This window comes from Notothenia coriiceps, unplaced genomic scaffold, assembly GCF_000735185.1.
Source record: "Notothenia coriiceps isolate Sejong01 unplaced genomic scaffold, NC01 NC01_scaffold00026613, whole genome shotgun sequence".
NCBI classification, from domain to species: Eukaryota; Metazoa; Chordata; class Actinopteri; order Perciformes; family Nototheniidae; genus Notothenia; species Notothenia coriiceps.
The window spans coordinates 490,028-509,100 of record NW_011359314.1 but is presented as its reverse complement, the minus strand read 5'-3'; the positions used below and the strand labels follow the sequence as shown (position 1 = coordinate 509,100).

Here is a 19,073-nt window from a genome sequence, read left to right as displayed (position 1 = left end):
CAAGTACTGAGTGCATTAATGGACATTTTCAAATGTTTGATTGTGTTTTGCTGTTATAAATCTTTTTTTTTTACTTGGTCTGAGGAACTATTCTAATTTTTTGAGATAGGATTTTTGAGTTTTCTTAAGCTGTATGCCATAATCAGCAATATTAAAATAATAAAAGGCTTGCAATATTTCAGTTGATTTGTAATGAATCCAGAATGTATGACATTTTTGTTTTTTTAATTGCATTACAGAAAATAAAAAACTTTATCACAATATTCTAATTTTCTGAGACAGTCCTGTATATATACACACACAGAATGCTCACAGGTCGGTTAATGCAGAAGGCAAGGCGACAGCCCCTACACCATGGGATAAGACTAGGTCTAAAGTGTGCCCATGCTCTTGCGTGGGGCCAGATACATGTTGGATGAAGTTAAAAGCATCTACAACATCAAGAAAGTCTTTAGTTAGTGGCTTAGAGATACAACAGACATGCACGTTAAAATCCCCGACAATTAAAATCCATACACTGACATTGTGTTAGCAATGAACCAAACACCTTCATTTCACTTTCTATATGAATATAAACACTGCATACTGAACATCTTGGTATGCTGGTTGAAAACTTTTTCTGATGATGACAAGAGTCAAAGATGAATGCTGATGATTGTTTATTTTAAATGGTATGCAAAGTGGAAATGGGTTGTTAATGGCTGTTATTAATCTTGAGCACATGTCAGTGGTTACGACTGATTCAGTAATGACACCAAGTGAAAACATTTGATCCGCATCATAAATCTTGATGATCCTGCTGTGTAACTAGCTGGCTTCACATCTTGTTTGTTAAAATGTTTGACTCATCTATTTGTCTAATCTGTACGTCTGCTGATGTTCTCTCTGGTTCTTTTTTTCAGGTCTAGGACTGGATCAGTTCATTGTGAAGCGCTATGATGGAAAGGTAAGAAGTTGGCGTCATGTCCTTACAGAAGACAAAGGGTCACCTTAGCAATTAAAAACGTCAGCAGCAGGGAGTTATTCAAATTATGTCTTAGAAACATTTCAGCCCCTGCTCATAAATTCAGTTTAAAGTAGCTTTGATTTCATAAATATGCTGCAAAATCAATGAGAATTGCATTTCCCCAGAAAGCTGTACTAATAACATATTTTAGGAGCTTATTTCTTTCCCCAGTTTACCAGAGGGGTTTATTCCCTATATTTACCAAGGTCAATAATTGCTTAAAGAATCAGTTCATCCAAAAATACAAATGAACACATTTCTCCTCACTTACTCCAGATATACATTGTGGTGTTGGCCATGAAGATAATTCCAGTTTTATGTGGCCAAGTTTAAAAATATCTGTTTTCTACACTCCTACAATCCACCCAAAAACAACACAGATGAATTAATGTGTTATGCGCCCTAAAGATCTGAACAATTCCATTTAAAGAAACGGTAACATCTCTTTGCAAAACAACATTCCACCTTTTATTAACTCTCTGAAAGATTGAATATGTTATTGTTTTATTAAACAGTAGTCCCAAATGAAAGCTCAACATTCAGTAAAAATGTGGTCTTTAATTATTATTATGTTGTCTTTTTAAAGTTTTGTCAGATATAATCCCATAACTCTTAAATATTGATCCTTATTTCATGCAGAGTCTTTCTAAGAAAATGAAGTCCGCACTTGATAATTAGGGTTTACACGTTAGTGCTTTGGTTTTAAATATCCATACAAAGAGAATGAATTATAGGTGAGGTTTTGAAAAGTATGGTCCCTATTTAGTCAAGTAGCGAAGAAACACATAGGGAAATGAAGTGGGAATAAATGTCAAAGATAATATCTAAAAATGAATTCTGTAAACTGGTTTATAAATGGGCATTACTCTATATTATATACTTCCATATAAGTTAACTAGAGTTTTTTATCAATTATTATGCAGTATCTGTTTTTTATTTAGTAGGTACATGCATCTTTTGCTATACATTAGTCCTTTTTAAATGTAATACTAAATAAAAACAGTGAATAATATCCCTAAAATAATAATAAATCTATGAAGAAAATATGAAATGCAATACAAATCAAAGATCCGCCACATTCATTCATCCTTCAGCCTGGAATGACGTTGAGGAAAAGGATAAATAGAACTGGAATGAGGTACAAATTGAGGCTATAGCTCAATGTCATTGAAATAAACAAATAGTCATCAGGGGCATTGGGGTTGCAGCATTGTGAGAGATGGCATATGGAAAGAGATAGAAAAGCAAATAGAAAACGCCATTACATTCTGTCAGGAGTGGGCGCAGAAATTAATAGAGAAAGATCCAGATGATGCCATCAGAAACAAAGCTATGAGAATGTTAGCCTGCATTCCTGCATCCACTTTGTTCTTTATTTCTGTTGATATCTTGCCCCCAAGCTGAGATACTCCCATTGCAGGTACAATAGGAGAAACAAATGTGAATGACGGCGTACATGTTTTAAAAAAAGTTGAAGTTTGTTGTTCTTCACAAACCATCCCCTGTATACTTTTTTTTGTTTCTTTCATGCCTTTGATTTAGCTCCTGCTTTGCTGTCTGCTCCTCAACCATCAATTCATATTATTTTCCACTCCCAATAATTGAGACTATAACAAGATTATCTGGCTTTTTCAAATATTGTCTGAGCTCTAAAGGTTCAGAAAAAGATTGAAAGGGTAATGACGAAATATATTTGTTTCAACCTTTAACTAGTTCTTATAGACCTTCAGTTGGTTACACCTAGTTCAGTGTTGCTCTTTAGCTCCATCTCCACATGTAATCATTAAGAGAGACATTTACAAATTGGACATGTCCAGTGCATAATGACCTATTTGACAACAGGTTAGCTTTGATCAGGCTAGCCCCCTTATTTGTCCACAGACTGGCCTTACAAGAAGCTAATCTCTGTGCTCTAAATGCTAACACCTCTCTGCTCTCAGTCAGGAAAATAGAGACCATGAATTTAAATCACCACAATCATTATTTTCATTGCTGCTTTCCTTGGTATTGATTTGTGACAATTACTGCCCTCTCGATGATCCCAAAGAGCATCTCTCACCCCCAGTTGCCAAACCCCTCCATTCATTTAGTAATAGCTAATCAACAGTGATGATTGTAGATTCTAACCTCATTAGGAAATCCATCACCCTCCAGGCTGCTATGATGATGAGTTATTCTGTATCTCATCTCCATTCTCTATGCAGATAAACCACACAAGTCACTCAGCGTGGCTAAAGACTCTTTATCACTACGTTCCCCTTTTACTGCCTGCTGCAACTCGAACGTGATTTTTATACTCCTTACGTTTTCTTCAAAGTTCCCAGAGTTTTGATTTGAATATCTCTACAGCATATCAACCCAAAGGCTATAGGGATATACATGAATCCAAAGGAAATACAACATTCTGCAGCGACCTAAAATCAAAATGCAACACTCTTTCTTGTCTGCTTATGTAAATGTGTTGCTTATCTCCACTTCTTACGTTTGCTTATTTGCCATGCAAATCTCTAGATCTTCAACTGAGGGTCCGTGACTCCTCCAAGACAGATTCCAGTAATACGAATCTACAGTATTATTAGCAAAGATAAATAGCTATTTCCGGAAAACAACAAACTGTTAATTTACATCAAATTGAAGAATCATAAAAAGTAATTTTTCTGAAGGTCACTGATCCGTCCCTCTTTTAGCCGAGGGGTCGTTAGCCTGAACAGTTTTGAAGACCCCCACTCTACACACATGGTTTTCTCTGATACTGTATTTATCTTTTTATTGTCCCCTGAGATCTTCCTGCCATGGCCGGAGACACCCGAGAACCCCTCCCCCTCTGGCTCTGCCCAACCCCCTTTGGGCCCACAGACATGCATGCCACCTCCTCATTGGCTCTAAGCCCCCCTTAGCTAGTTGGCGGAGGAATAAACCATTACTGTTTCCTGCCATGAAATCCAGTTCACATGAAACTTAGACCTGCATAGAATTGAATGGGGATGAAATGGCCAACCCAGGTACAGTGGTGCAATATCTGGAGTGTAAATCAGGGAGTTGGTGGAGGGTGTGGTGAAGTACAAAGGGAGTGTTTCAGCTGGGGGTTGGGTGATAAACTGCAATGAAGTCTAAGGTCGATGGCAGAGAGGTGTACAGCAGTGCGTGAGAGTAACATGAGAGCTCTATTAAAGGCCCCCTGTGTCTCCCTTCCCATAGTTTCATATAAAATAGCCAGGCCAACTCAAAGACGTGTCACATACGTACAGTGTAGCCACAGCTAAGAGGAAGAGTGTTTCATGGTGGTATACACCTCTCATGTTTTCCTATCCCCGCCCCCTCATGCTGACACTCTTTTGTTCCAGATTCCTTCTGTATGTAAACAATACAATAGGGTTGTTTTACAACCGCTGTCCATATTGACCCACCCTGTTTGTTTAGCTTTTATGTTCCTGTCCATATGCACACAGCCATTTGAGAGGTCTTTAAATGTTTACTTGTTTTCATTACACCATGGTCCCTTCCCCGATAATGTTGGCATGCTTACTGCTGTCGTAATCTAATGTTGATGTGACCTGACGTTACCATTGTTAACTGCTGGTGATTCTACCGTGCTCTTATCAGCCATCCTCGCTCATTCACGTAACGAGTAATCCCTCCATTTTCTCTCTCCTCCCTTCCTCGTGAATACAAATCATCCTCAACTCCCCTTCTCCCAAACTCCCTACTTTTTCTCTGTCTCCTCCCCCTATCATCCCATTTACTGATCCCCATTGTCCACCCATAAACTCCCCATCCCTCCTCCTTCTCCTCTTTTGTCTCCCTTCCTCTCTCCTCATCTACTTCCCGTTCTGCCCCTCCCTCTCTGCAGGACTTCTGGCAGGTATGGGGTGTGTGCCGAGCAGCATGTGTGCACCTGAATGAAGCAACTGCACTTTGTATTCTCTACCAACTCCCTCCTTCTCATTGTCCTCCTCTTCTGTCTAGTTTTCTATCTTTCTATTACTCACTCTCTCACTGCTCTGTAGTAACACAAGGGGCATAGCTATTCATTGGTGTTAGTCCAGGGGAACAGCTAAATAAGTAGTTTTTCTGCATTTACCCCATCTCAGCTTCAGCAAGTGTGAACCCAGAGTCACAGCCTCAGTTAGGTTTATGACCGCTGTGTATGGGCCAGCAGCCAAACTGCATTACAGTGTATCCTTTTCAACAAGACATTGGTACACTGGGGATAAAATGTTGAATCATCTTCAAGCTTTTCTCTCACCGGGTATATATTCTGTAGGTGTCATACCCAGCCTTGTAGGGGAAGTCATACAGTGTGAGGATAGAAGTAGAATAAGAAGAATAAAGCACCACCACCCTACAAGGACACTTAAATCACTTATTTCACTTACATGAATGTGTATGAGTTGGTTCATTTGAGCATATACTTTCTGCTTATTGTTTCCAATTTTGCTCCAAAAATGTTTCACCAGAAACCACTGGGGAACTTTTCTGTGATTCAAATGCTTCTCATGTACACATTTATGTGTGAATAAATGAGCCTTGACCTATTAGCTTAGCTCCTAAATGATTTGGCTTTTCAGCAGGTCTGAATGTCTGTCAGTCAGGATAATGCAAAGATTATCCAAAGGCAGCAAAGGGCAGGTTACAACCTGTGCACCTGATAATGACAGGGAGTGTCAGACACCAGAGTAGGCACGCACCCTATTGTGTGTGCTCTAGTATGAAAACTCTGTATTAGTATTGAACATTGTGTTAGAGACCTCCCTGTTGCCCTTTGTATCGCTTGTCAGAGGCAGCTGCGTGCCAGGCCATCCCTGCTGAATTATTGAAAGTGAAGACTTTATGCTTTGCCTCTACAGGGATTATTAAGATGCAGCCCTGCTGCATAATTCATAATTAGTCAGTGCCCCTAAGGAAAATCTAAAGGATTTTTTTTTGAGAAACATCAAGCCTTGCAAAGCTGAGATGAAAAGAGCAACTAAGATTTATAAGGAGCCTGTATTGGTCAATGCCAAATCCTAGCAGTGCTGTTCCCCTGCACTCCCTCTGTCTTGCTTTTATAAACACACCTTTTCTTCCTTCATCCCTTTGAAGAAATACAAGCTCTAGCTTTACACATGCTTTGGCACTGTAGCCTTTTTCCCAGCATGCACTGCTCTATTGCCTTTGCCTGTGTCTCACAGAGAAGTAGCTGGTGGTGGCGCCCCCTCTCTGCGCATGGTGGCCTCACAGGGTGTTTTTTTGGACCCAGGAAATGGCTCTGACTGTTAGCTAACATCGAGGCTGTATTGATGTGCTTGACAAGCCTTCACAAATCCATCCTCTGGATTGTCCAGATGTCAGTGCTGCATGATATTTGTATAGCATGGTTTAGAGTCACTGAAGGCAGGAAGTACATTTAAAAGGTATCCAAACTGTTCCTACATGCTGTGGCCTGTTAAAGCATCTGCAGCGTGACCAGCTTCGACTGAGAGCCGACACCTGTCACTCAGAGGAAGTGCAGTGGCGGGGCTGCTCCAATGCAAAGGAGCCTCTTGTCACAGCAACTGTTGTCGTGTTTCCTCTTTCTGATTTCACAGGAAGCTCCCAGGGGCCGCTGTTTGGAATGTCACTCCTCTATATCTTTGTCTTTTTCGCACTGTCCTCGATTCTCTCATGCTTTCTTTGCCTTTTCTGTCAATGTTGATCTCTATGAAAGCTAACACCCACAAGCACAGTGACGCACACAACACATTTCTCTCTTTTTCCAATCTCCTAATCTACAGTAAAAGAGGTTGGGTTGTCCTTACACCCCGTCAGGTAATTTGTTTCCTCCACTCCCATTGTGAGACAGATGCCATTCCTCTGTGACTGAAATTTGTTTATGGAGCGTTCCACATCAGCTTCTATTATTGTCATTTGCGCTCCCGGAATAATTAGGAGTTATTAACAGTACACCTGTTCTGCGGTTACCTGAGGGATTAGAGGTAAAAAAGCTACTAACACATCAGTATTCTCTCAACCTGCACACCCACCTTCATAAAAGTGAAATTGTTCTATGTATGTGTTCAAGGCAGAGCAGGAAGTATTATAGAACCATGTAATGGGTCTGTTTTTTCTTTGGGGCTTGGATGGATACTGTGTTATACTTGTATGTGTAGCAGTGTGAACTTACACACTGTGAGAGCTTTCCGACACTGTTCAAAAATGTCAGACACAGACCTGGGCTGACTTCAGCCTCTAGCAGGTCATTCCCTTTCCCCTGAAAACCCTCATCTTTTATTGAGCCTGTCAAAGTGTCAGTAACCCTAGAGCTACCCCATCACACAAAGCGACATCAAGGTTCTGATCCATTTTTAATGCATTTGTCCCCTCTTTCACTCACTCTATGCTGTCTGTCTTTCACACTGCACACATCTCTCTTTTTTCAAATCAGTATAATCCCACTGCTGTAGCGCTCCAGTACACCATGTTCCACCGAGACTCACCTGTACAAAAGATGAGGTCGCTAGGGAACGAGCATCACTCAGAACGACACTCACAACACACATGATTTGCTCCCTCTACAGCTTGAGCTTTTCATCTTTAGTGGCATGACTCAGCCCAGACTCATAAATGCATCTCTTTGTTGTGGCACTCTTAAGGAGACTAGCAGACGGCATTATGACATTGTCTTAAAAAGTGTGATAATTAATATTTTAAAGCTTTAAGACAAAACATGTGGCTTATATCCTTTTTCTTACATCATCCACTTCCCTCTTTTCCCTTTCTCTTGTTATCGGGTGTCTGCAGCTGCAGTGTTGGACAGGGTCACAGATCTAATCAATAACAAAGCACTGCAGCCGCTACAGTGGTATGGCCAAGTCTGAGCTGCCATCGGCTCCTAAACCAAGTGCACAGCCACACAATGTGCTGGAGCAGCATATCAGAAGGGAAGCTAGCAGAAAATGGATGGGTGACACATAATATATTTGAAGTGTCAACGTTAAAAGATTGCAGGATAATGTGTTGAATTATGCCTCATCTCCATCACAGTCACATCAACACTACAGTATCAGAATGCTTTATTTGTCCCGGGCGAAATTGGGTTTCATGACAGTTGCTCCATTTTACTATGACATAAAAATAACAGCTGCCAGAATTATTTTATTATGAGATGATAATTATGCCCATTGTCAGAAATGCCTGCCTTCTCATCAGCACAGCTTTGATATAACTGAAGCCAACAATGCAATGAGGTTAATTTGATCTTTTTAAGTTGTTTGCATAATATATTAGATCTTTTTTTTTAAAGCTTTGATAATTTTTTGACAGTTTTCTACAGTCAGAGATAGTTTGTAAAAACTGTGGCTATATAAATGTTAAAGCATATAATTCCTCAGTTTTTGATTCTACAGTTAATTATAAATACTCCAACAGCTTCTTATGCAATCCAAGTTTTTCATGGTGTGCTTAGAAAGTGTTTCTAAGGCACTCTGTGAAATGAGCAGAAGGTTAAGCAGCCTCGTTGTATGCTTGCCTCTGGCTTTGCCTTACATGTACAGTATGGGTCTCATTTGTTGGACTCTCTTTGCGTGCGCTAGTTTAAATCTGGCAATGGCCGCTTTTGGGCTGCTCCATTGCCTGGTGCTCTGGAGAGATTAGCCCTGACCAAACCCTTAACCCCGTCTGTGTGTATATGACTACATTAGACCACCAGCTCCTCCAGCCAGCAGCTCTGTCAGGACTGATGCTTCTGCCTCAGCTAACAGGCTATGTGTGTTGTTCAGCCAATCATCTGGACTTTGCCATAGCGTGGCTAACACATGCAAAGATGTGTGAACACATAGGCAGACTCAAGGCAGAAAAAAAAATACACATTCAGCTATGAAGCTGACACTTATCACACTGACAGACGTAGCGTTAGCTTTTAATTAACTTGAGTGCTGCAGCAGAAAGATTTACAGTCATTGGAAGATTAGTGCTTTGGGAAAAATCTAAGATGGGTGTTAAATGAGTGACTCCAATGAAGTAGAGATCCTTTTAGTGATTGCAGCCACATATTTTATAGGCCTAATGTCCTCTGTGTAGATCAATCAAAACTGACGAAAGACTAAAGTAATGACACACATTCTTGGCAATCAAGTGAGCTAATAGGTGTCTCTTGTAGGTAACATTTATTTTGACCATTTATCTGAATAATATATGCGTGTGTGTGCCAATCAGTGGCTTGTTGCTGGAGCACCCAACTGCAGTAGAAAGCTGAGGCCTGAATTGTTGACAGAATGATGAAGGGTGACAGGAAAGCTTGGTCGTGGTTTAATAGGAGAGCCACAAAAGCCAAGGTGAAACCCACAGCACAGTGATATACACACAGCCATCCCTCTGTGACTGTCTGAGAGAGTGCGCTATTGTTACATCATACGTTTGTGGGAGAGATTCACAGTATGGTAGCATAGAGAAGGAAACAGAGGGAAATCTATAAGCAGGTAGCTCTGTGGATGCAGTGGGAACCTATCTTCTGACAGGGACACACTGCATTAGGGTAGACTAAAAAGATCAGTGCTTGTATGGGATTTAGTATGCCCATACAGAGCTCTTCCTCCTTCTGCTGAACATGCATGGCTCCTGTCTTTGGCAATTATATTTGGATTAGATTCCTTGAATATCATTTTGGCAATTCTGCGGGGGTGTATTTTGTCCTTGAGTCAGAACGCCGAGAGAGAAGCATTTTTTTTATTATTACGCCTAATGTGCTTTGTTCCTCTGTTCTGATCATTATAATGACTCCCAGTGTGTTTATACATCTTGTGTGTCCTTGCGTGGGCCTGAGTATTTGTGAGCCCATTAAAGTACACACTTCTGCTGTTGTGTGTCTTTTTTTGTGGACAGGCATTACGGTTCCAACTCACCTTAGGGCTCTCTCGGGTTGCCATTGTTCCAAACTCAGAGATCAATACCAACCTCTTTTACTCACTTTTTTTTCCTTCTTTCTATATGTACACACTTGTCCCTCTTTAGTGTTCTCTCACACTTACACACATGCAAACGACCTGAATGCTTATTACACCAAGAAGGAAAATGTTGCCTTGAGTTATCTCTCTGTGTCTGTCTTTGTCTCTAAATCAGTAGCACTGTTTCGAAAAATAACGTTTTTTTTCTTTGTCACCTCCCCCTTATCTCTCCCACTCCCTGCTCCCCTTACAATCTAAATGTATATGCCATCAATAATTCACGTTACAGTAGAAACCACTATTTGCAATATTTGCATCACTGACATGTAAAAGATAGACACGGATTGGGGACATATCATGAGGATGGAGTGGGTTAATGGGGAAATAATGAAGATGTTATGCTATGAATGAGGATGCCACTCAAATATTAGAATTCAGATATGTTTTTTTTTTCCAGTTAATAAAAGCCTATATTTTAAAAGCAAATCTATGGGACTTGATTTGCCATGTGCACTCAGCAGACAGCTCCCACACAATACATGCTTGTTATAACAGCCTTGTTAGAAAAGCTGCATCAATCTTACAGACTGACAGCTTGACATATTTGAATCCTTAATTTGAGTGGTATCCCACCATTATGTTGTTTTGAGCGCGATGCTTTCTGTGTGCAACTATAAGAATGCTTGTCTCTGTCGTTGAAGGCCCTGCTAAAGACAGCAGAGGCCACGCCGTTCTCTAACAGTTGTTTTTCCTCCTCCTTCCTCCTCCTCTGAATGGACCTCTTACAGACGGAGGTAACTCCACATGGGTTCAGCGCGGCCCAGCTCCCCCCTCCCCTTCCCCAGGCATGCTCTGTGCGTCTGTCCACTCTGTTTGATGGAGCGTCCTGCGGGCGCTGTCTTTCCTAGTCTCTTTCACTGAGCGTGTAGTGTGCATGTGGTTAAGTAAATCTTTCATGCAATGCTGTGAAATATACACATGCTAACAGAAAAACGTCAATTTATGAGCGTTTGTTTATATATATATATATATATCTGTGTGTGAAAGAGAGAGCTAAAGTCACTTTGTTTTTAATGATTAATACATTTGGGTTGTGTTTCACGTGTGGTTAATCAATAGTGTGTGTTTGTGCTACAGTCTCTCGTGTTTTCTTCTCTTTATGTCAATTTCACTCTGTGAGTACGGCCTCTGGTGGATATCGTGTTTTGTACTTGAACTGACCACCGACTAATTGCTTGTTACTACCACCCTCACTTGCCTGTACGGCTACATGTGTATGCAGCATTTGCATGACTGTTATCGTGATAAACCGTCTAAGCATAATCATCCTTATGCAACAGGAGTATTTTTGTGTGTGTAAGTACAGTATGTGTGTCTGTTTCTGTGTTTAGAGCATAGCCAGTCTCTGATTGAGCTTCCCTGTCAGACACACAGACACTTGCTTGCACACACACAAAGCAACACCTGGGACAGCTGCAAAAGCTGTAAGGCTCGTGCTGAATCATGGCAAATGTTTTTAATATAACTTCTTCCTCTTTTTGCGGTGACCCAAATGAGCAGAAGATCGCCCAGGAGAGGGAGAAGTTTGCAGACGAGGACAGCATATTTTTCTCATTGGGAGAATGTGGCCTTATCTCCTTCTCTGACTACATCTTCCTCACCACCGTGCTGTCCAGTAAGTACATCGTTGAACTGACTGCAACAAATACAATGTTTCTTATATGACAAGTCCAATTTAAAACCACACATTTCAAATCCTACACACTGATCACAAATCAAATTTAAAGGAGGAGGTAAGACAGAAATTGATAGCCAGAGAAATGATCCAATGGGATGTTATTAGACAGTTCACTAGGATTTCCAGTTCTGTCAAAGTTAATAATGTTTGTCTACCGAGCAAGCATCCCTGGAGACGTTTCACAGAATTGGTTTATTTTAGCTTGATCTAGCATTGGTGGTTAATACACAGGGTGAATTTAGAATGAAAAGCTCCCTTATTAAATGTCAGAGTTCATGATAATGAAATTGAAGACTCCTTTTTCGCCGATGCCTCCTAAACTCACATCCCCAGCTTAGCTCGACCATTTATTATAATCCGTTCATATGGAGAAAGTCCTGGGGGATGTTTTCAAGAGCAAGTCATCGTTAAGCAGATAGGGCAGCATGCCTTATGTTGCTGTAAATCCATTTATTACGGCCACAAAAATAGCACAAAGTAGGATATATTTTTGCCTTGCCATGCCTTATATAAATGTGTACTTTAATTATATATTGTGCATCCTTTTCAGATAAGGCTTGATCTTTAATCTTTAATGTTTCCCTTAAAGGAAGTCAGGTTGTTAAAGATAGAAATTGTTTATTGTAGTACACAGAGGTCATTTAATTTGATAAATAGAGGGAAATCATCAGATAAACAGTGCAGGTTTTATAGCCACGGTTCACCATACCACCGTCACTGTCCAAAAACGGGAAGTGTTACGAAGAAACTGTAGATACTAGCAGCAATGGGTGAGACCTTTATAGAAAGGGTTAATGAAGTAAACAAAATGAATGGTGTGAAAATGTTCCAAATAAATGGCATGAATGGTTCGATACAATACCTACGCAGCGTCCATGTTTTTATTACCTCCATAAGTTTAGGCAAAACTCGAGCGCTATTCTTTTCCTGTGTGTGCCGTACATATTTTTTCTTTATTAACACAAATTACCGGACCCAGAGGGAGATACAATTTAGTAAAAACTAGGCTTATAGGGAATACATCCTGATGCTGGTGGTGTCCTTATTCCACAGCCATTATATTGTGCACCCAACATTTACTTTAAAATGCTACGTTAAAGCATGAAATGTGTCTATTGCCACTTAATATATAATATGTAAATGTATAGCCAATATATCTACTATGCAAAGTGTGCATTGCATATACAATAAGTATTCTACAGAAGGCCATATGTTGCTTATGTAAGGACCCAGATTGTATCATAAAGGAAGAAAATGGCCATATGTTGACATTTATTACAGGCGCTAAAAGACAGATTGTGGCTAAAACTCTTAATGGAGGAACCGATTGTTCAGCCGTTTCCATTTTTGCCTTCTCTGTCATTATCAGACTGTGAACTGAGCCTTGTTATCCCGCTGTACCAAAAACAAATTTCACGGTCTCTGGTTGCGTGATCATTAAAGGGATGTGAGCGTTAGTAGCAGAAGTACAGTTAACGCCATTTTCAAGGGGTACACACATTGGAAGAAACAGTGTACCAAATTGAAATTCAAACATCATTAATGCAAATGTTGTGTTACAGATAAGCCCGTACATACAGCCCAGGGTCTGAGAAGTCATTATTGTGCAGTCCGATTTCATGTTGCACCACTGTGGGGTGAAGATGACAGCTGGGTTGATCCGGTGTGACGTGTCGTTTCCATAATGTGCAGTATTGATTTCAGAATGTGCTTTTGTGTCCAGCTCCCCAGAGGAACTTTGAGATTGCATTCAAGATGTTTGATCTGAACGGGGACGGAGAGGTGGATCTGGAGGAGTTTGAACAGGTAAGAATGACGGGCAGCAGCAGACATACAGCATCCACGCACAACATCAACATAATGAAGGAGACACAAGGTTAAAACCAGCCCACACACTTGGACTTTGCTGCACCCACAGAACGACTGATTCCATTACAGTAACCGGTAACACACACTGACAGCACTAAAGCTAGGTAGATGTGCAGCAGATAAGTGCTGTGCGGCGCACTCTGCGGTGTGTCATTGTCTCTACCACTGAAGCTGATGGGGTTTATGATGTTCAGTGTTATTCAGAGAGGTTTTTTTTAGGTTAAACTTCACAATGTAAGACAATAATTGAAGGTCATTTTTGTATATAACTGAAGTACCCACGTAAAAAGCTCTGTATTTTAAATGAAGTAAATCTCACACACAGTTTTGTTGTTGTTTACAGCAATAGGAAAACTGCCCACGATTGTCCTAGTACATAATTTTATAAATGGTTTGAATAAGACTGTAGCGACTTCAGGAAACAAACAAAAGTTATCGAGAGGCTGAGGTCGGGCCTCGAGCGCTAACAAATGATTTGCTGAGGTCAAAACATGTGTGAAAAATATGTAATTTAATGAAAAACGAGATGATAAACAAAAAGTGCTGAGCCAACAAACCCACACAAAATAATAGATAACTATACTGTATAAGAAATATAAACAATCAAAAACCTTGTTCAATTTACAATAGAAATAACTACCTTTCTGTCCTTTTATGCATTTCAACCCCTCTAGAAAGTCACAAGTACTAGTGAAACCTAGTCTTCACTGTAATCCTGGTTAACATGAATGGACCTCTTCCATCCTTAGGTCCAGAGCATCATCCGGTCCCAGACCAGTATGGGCATGCGACACCGCGACCGCTCCACCACAGGAAACACGCTGAAGACGGCCGGCTGCAGCTCTGCTCTCACCACGTACTTCTTTGGAGTAGACCTGAAGGGAAAGCTCACCATCGGCAGCTTCCTGGAGTTTCAGAGGAAACTGCAGCACGACGTGCTCAAACTAGAGGTAAGGAGAGAGGAAAGTGAATGAGTGAGGAAAGATAGTAGGAGAGATTTCATTAACTGCTTTACAGTACTTTAGTGTAGAGTTGTATTTAATTAATTTAAATGTTATGGCTCTCCTAAATCTCAGCCTCTGCTATTCAGGGACTACCCATAAAAAGTAACAACATACTCAGAGGAAATATTTCAAAAATTGGTACATCGAGTCCCTCTGTAAATATTCAAATAACCAAAACATGTGGGGGAGAGACAGGGAGGTTATTGATGTAAATGTTATGCATATAAATATAATACAACAACAAAAAAGCCCAGAGGATGACAGAGCTCTGCGTGTTGTCTGGTCAGTGTCACCCTCTCAAACTGTGACGGTTCAGTATAAACAATCTACCCCCGTCCTGCCTCTACAGTAACAGCAACCCATCAGTGTTGTTGAGCATATGGTTTTTCTAATCTCTTTATTATTAGCGTGGGTAGTTCCTATGATACACTGAACCGTAAATGGGTTCCATCATCTGACGCTCTAACAATAGGCCAGGAGTCTAAAGAGCATCTGCCAGAAGGAAGTGCTATCTGTCAGTTCGTAATGACGGCACGCTGCTCAGAGAGGAAAATCATAACACCAGAGATAAAGTTGAATCAACATGGGTAATCCAATTCCTGTCTCACTCTGACACGCTGCCTTCGCCCCCTCTCTGTCTCTATTTGCTGAGCCTGCAGCTCACACTAGGCCATATTTCACCAGCTGTGGCGGGTTTTTTTTTGCAGGGTTTTCAATTTCTCTTATTCTTATGAAATCCCTTGTTTAAAGCCTGATCTTGTGTCAGTCAGAGTAAAAATGAATACAGTTATCAAACGCAGGGAAATACAATCGCTGTCTTATCAGGCTTGTATGCATAAAAACAGGAATGTCAGAATAACTAGAGCTAATGTCCTTAAAGGGCAGCTTTGCTATTTTTCAACCTGACCATTCATTTACTATGTTTTTAGGTTCACAGGGACAAGCATTTTTTAAATAGGTCCAGTATTGAGGGAAAAAGAGATGGAGATCAGATTATTGTTTAAGTGTCAGACAACATTATGGCGTATATGACGTAGAAATAAATCGTTTTACTTAACCTTTCCCTTGGTCCAGTCTGTTACTCCTTCTCAGAGAAGTCTGTGTTCTGAAATCTTGCGTTACATTTACATTTTCATAATTGGTTTAAGACTCAACTATCACATTTTAGATATCATGAGGTTATGATTTCTGTAGGTTTCCACTGATCTACTGGCAACAGGTTGGATGACACAATAACAGACCAACTGGATCAAGCGTTAAGGAATGTAAAAAAAGATTTTTTTCTGGAGGGTCCTTTCTATAATGTGGTCGGACACATGTTATAACAATCTGAGCGGCAAAAAGAAAAAAGTGGCAAAAACAAGCACTTTTAGTTAACATACATCAAAGGTGCGGACGTGCCCGATATGATTAGATTTCAGCCTGTTAAGCAGCTGCCATGTGATTCAGTCTCCCTCAATACTGGACTGATTTCCAAAATGGTGGTTCCCATTACTCCCTTAGAAACAAAAAATATGGGTTAAATAGGCTCCAGGTTGTTACCGTTAAATTGTGTCCTGCCGAGTCGATTGTGGCATCAGAAGGCAGCTGTTATTAGGGAGAGAAAGAACTGTACGCTACCTGCTCATCACCACATTTAATGGGACTCAATCTCTGACCGAGGAAGATCCTCTGTGGGAGCTGGAATGGTCAGGTCCCCTCTGAAATCTGCACTCCAGGCTTATTTTTGGCTTAGTTATGAGCAGCCTCTCACAAGTGTGACAAATTAACATTTTAAGAGGTCGGCACGTTCCAGAGAGAAACGGGGGAGGCAGCTGCGTAGCTGTCGAATAGCCTCAGATATAAATCCACTGGATTGACCTGACAAAGCCGAGACCCATAGCTCCGCTCCACTGGAATTATATTAAAATAATGCACATGCAGATTTGATGGCACCAACACCAGCTTCAGGCATGATTCAACTAGAAGCCTGACAGCAGTATTTACTGTTTCCCATCTCCCCATGAACTCCTTCTATTCATTTGTTTGTTCCTCTGCACAGCACTCAGTCTTCATCTGTCTCTCTCTCCCTTTTTTCAGTTCGAGAGGAATGATCCTGTGAATGGCAAAATCAGCGAGAGACAGTTTGGGGGCATGCTGCTGGCATACAGCGGCGTCCAGTCCCGTAAACTCAAGCAGATGCAGAAGGGCTTGAAGAAGATGTTTAAGGATGCACAGGTAGATACATCTGAGTGTACGACTGTGGCTGTGAGGGAGTGTGGTCGTCTTTCAACCAGAAGGTTGTGGGTTCGATCCCAGCCCATGCAGTCAACATGTCGATGTATCCTTGGGCAAGATACTTAACCCTGAGTTGCTCCCGATGGCATGGCCAACGGTGTGTGAATGTGTGTGAATGTTAGGTCCTAGAGTAAGGTACACTGCTCTGTATGAATGGGTGTGAATGGGTGAATGACATGTAGTATGTAAAGCGCTTTGAGGGGTCTTAAAGACTGGATAAAGCGCTATATAAGTACAGTCCATTTACCATTTACCATTTACTTATTCACACTTTCGTGGAATCCTGAGAAAAGTGACTGGTACTCTGTAGTCATAGTGCTGGGGAGGGTTTTAAGTAATTGGCTAAAGGCTAGGAAGCGTGACAGAGCAGTGTGCCTGAGGGAAGAGGAGATTGTGCGAGGGTGTGAGGGAGACTGGCTGAGAGGTAATACATCACCGGGGGAGGACGGCACATTCTGACGTTATCCACCTGACCGACACTTACTCTTTCCCACTCTTCTACTTTCCACTATGTGTGTGTGGTGACCAAACAGAGCAGCCAGTGCTCAGCAGGAGGACATAATTACTCCATCGCTCCTTGAGCTTCTTCTTTTTTTTTCTTTTTTTTTTTTTACAAGTCTTTTTATTTCATTATAGTGTACAGTAATCGATGCCATTACATTTATATCGTAATATCACAGTACACTCATACACTCCCTCCTCCCTCCTCCCTCCCTCCCTCCACCCGCACATGCCCACACGGCGAAACCAAGAAAAAAAAACAAAAAAAACAGAAAAATGATTATCAATATAACTTAAACAACAGAGCCATGAAAATAAACATAAAACGGAAAGGAAAAAAAACGCCTCCAGGCTTTGTCCTACTCCTCGGCAGCTCTTCTATGAATCAACAACTCCCTATTCAGTTATCTTGTTCAACTCGGTCGACTCATTTAGTTCCTTACAAAACAAGGTTTGTACTTTCCTTCCCCTAGACATTCTTTCATCCAACATTACCACCTTGCTCTAAGCAGGTAAAATGCCTCCACTGGTACCAACAAAACAGGGGGAAATGTAGAAATAATGAAGATGCAGAGGGCTCTGAGCCAGCATCACATTCTGTTCCCATTGCTTTGCATGCTTTTATGCCAGTTCTGCTTCACTTTAATGAGCTCCATCGCTCAATCTACTGAAGTTACGCCCCTACATATCGTATCCCCGGAGGGGCTGCAGCGAAAAAGACTTCCCTTTTTTGTATTTTCCCCCAAAAGATAGCTTTGCATCCCTTGGGCTATGATAAGGTACATTTGAGGATTAAAGGCCGTGTTTAGCAGAGAAAAGAAAAGCGAAGAACCTGTTGTTCCTCCCAGGCAGGAGAAAAAGACTCAGTCGCGTCTCTAAGGAATTAAACTGCAATAAGCATCTCTCTTTCACCCTTTCACTATTTATCCTGACTTCTTCCATGCCGCTGCCAGTCGCTCTGCATTGGCCTATCCTGTGATGTAAAGGAGAATTGTTTTATTTACGGCTGGAGACCAGCTGCTTGCTTTTCTTTGCAAATGGGCTCATCAGCAGAGTGGCAGCTTTGTGACTGTGCGTCTGTTGGTATGTGGCACACTTTTTATCCATGTGTGCTTCTGCCCACATCCCCTTATCACGTCACGCTGCTGAGCTGTTCCCAATATGTCACCGTGCAGCCACAGCTCTTCTAATAACAGCTTTTGGCTTATCCCCAACATGATTGCAGAGCTCTTGTGGCTCAGGTAAAACCGCAGTAATGATTTGTTCCTGAGGTTTTTGTGTATTTGTCCTCCTTGTGCAGGGCATCACATTCGAGGAGGTGGAGAATTTCTTTACTTTCCTAAAGAACGTGAACGATGTGGACACGGCGCTGAGTTTCTACCACATGGCCGGAGCCTCCATAGATAAAGGTACTCCCACATTCTCCTCCTGACATTCTCTCCACCTAATTACTCCCCTTAAGACTCAACTGTTGTCACCTTCATCCCCTCCCTATCTCTCAGAGCTGTTAACACTCTGCCAGCCAGGTTCTCTTCCCATATGTCCTTCTCTTGCTCAGCCATCTCTCGTCTGTTTCTCCATCTATCCATTTATCTCCCGCCTCTTCCTCCTGGTCTGCAGGAAAACATTGAAATCCGAGAACCACGGACATGCAGACATGACAGATCCAATGAGGGCGTTATACTTTGTCGTTGTCTGTCATTTTAACAAAAAAGGGCCGTTAAAACATCTGTCATAATCTATTATTACCCTTTAGTTTGCTTTTCTTTACTTTTTAA

At 41.2% G+C, this 19,073-nt stretch overlaps 1 protein-coding gene across 1 annotated transcript; it reads left to right on the top strand.

Moving 5' to 3' along the window:
* The first annotated feature begins 790 nt into the window (after positions 1–790).
* LOC104957294 (calcium uptake protein 1, mitochondrial-like) lies at positions 791–18,727 on the top strand. Its single transcript, XM_010784915.1, has 9 exons — positions 791–803; positions 903–946; positions 4,857–4,868; positions 10,695–10,700; positions 11,467–11,581; positions 13,368–13,450; positions 14,263–14,463; positions 16,597–16,734; positions 18,596–18,727. The coding sequence occupies exons 1-9, from the start codon at positions 791–793 to the stop codon at positions 18,725–18,727; spliced, it is 744 nt and encodes a 247-aa protein (XP_010783217.1).
* The last annotated feature ends 346 nt before the right edge of the window (positions 18,728–19,073 follow it).

Coding starts and splice junctions, on each gene's coding strand:
- LOC104957294 (XM_010784915.1), top strand. Junction 11,582..13,367: donor CCTCACCACCGTGCTGTCCA/GTAAGTACATCG, acceptor TTTTGTGTCCAG/CTCCCCAGAGGAACTTTGAG. Junction 14,464..16,596: donor ACGACGTGCTCAAACTAGAG/GTAAGGAGAGAG, acceptor CCCTTTTTTCAG/TTCGAGAGGAATGATCCTGT.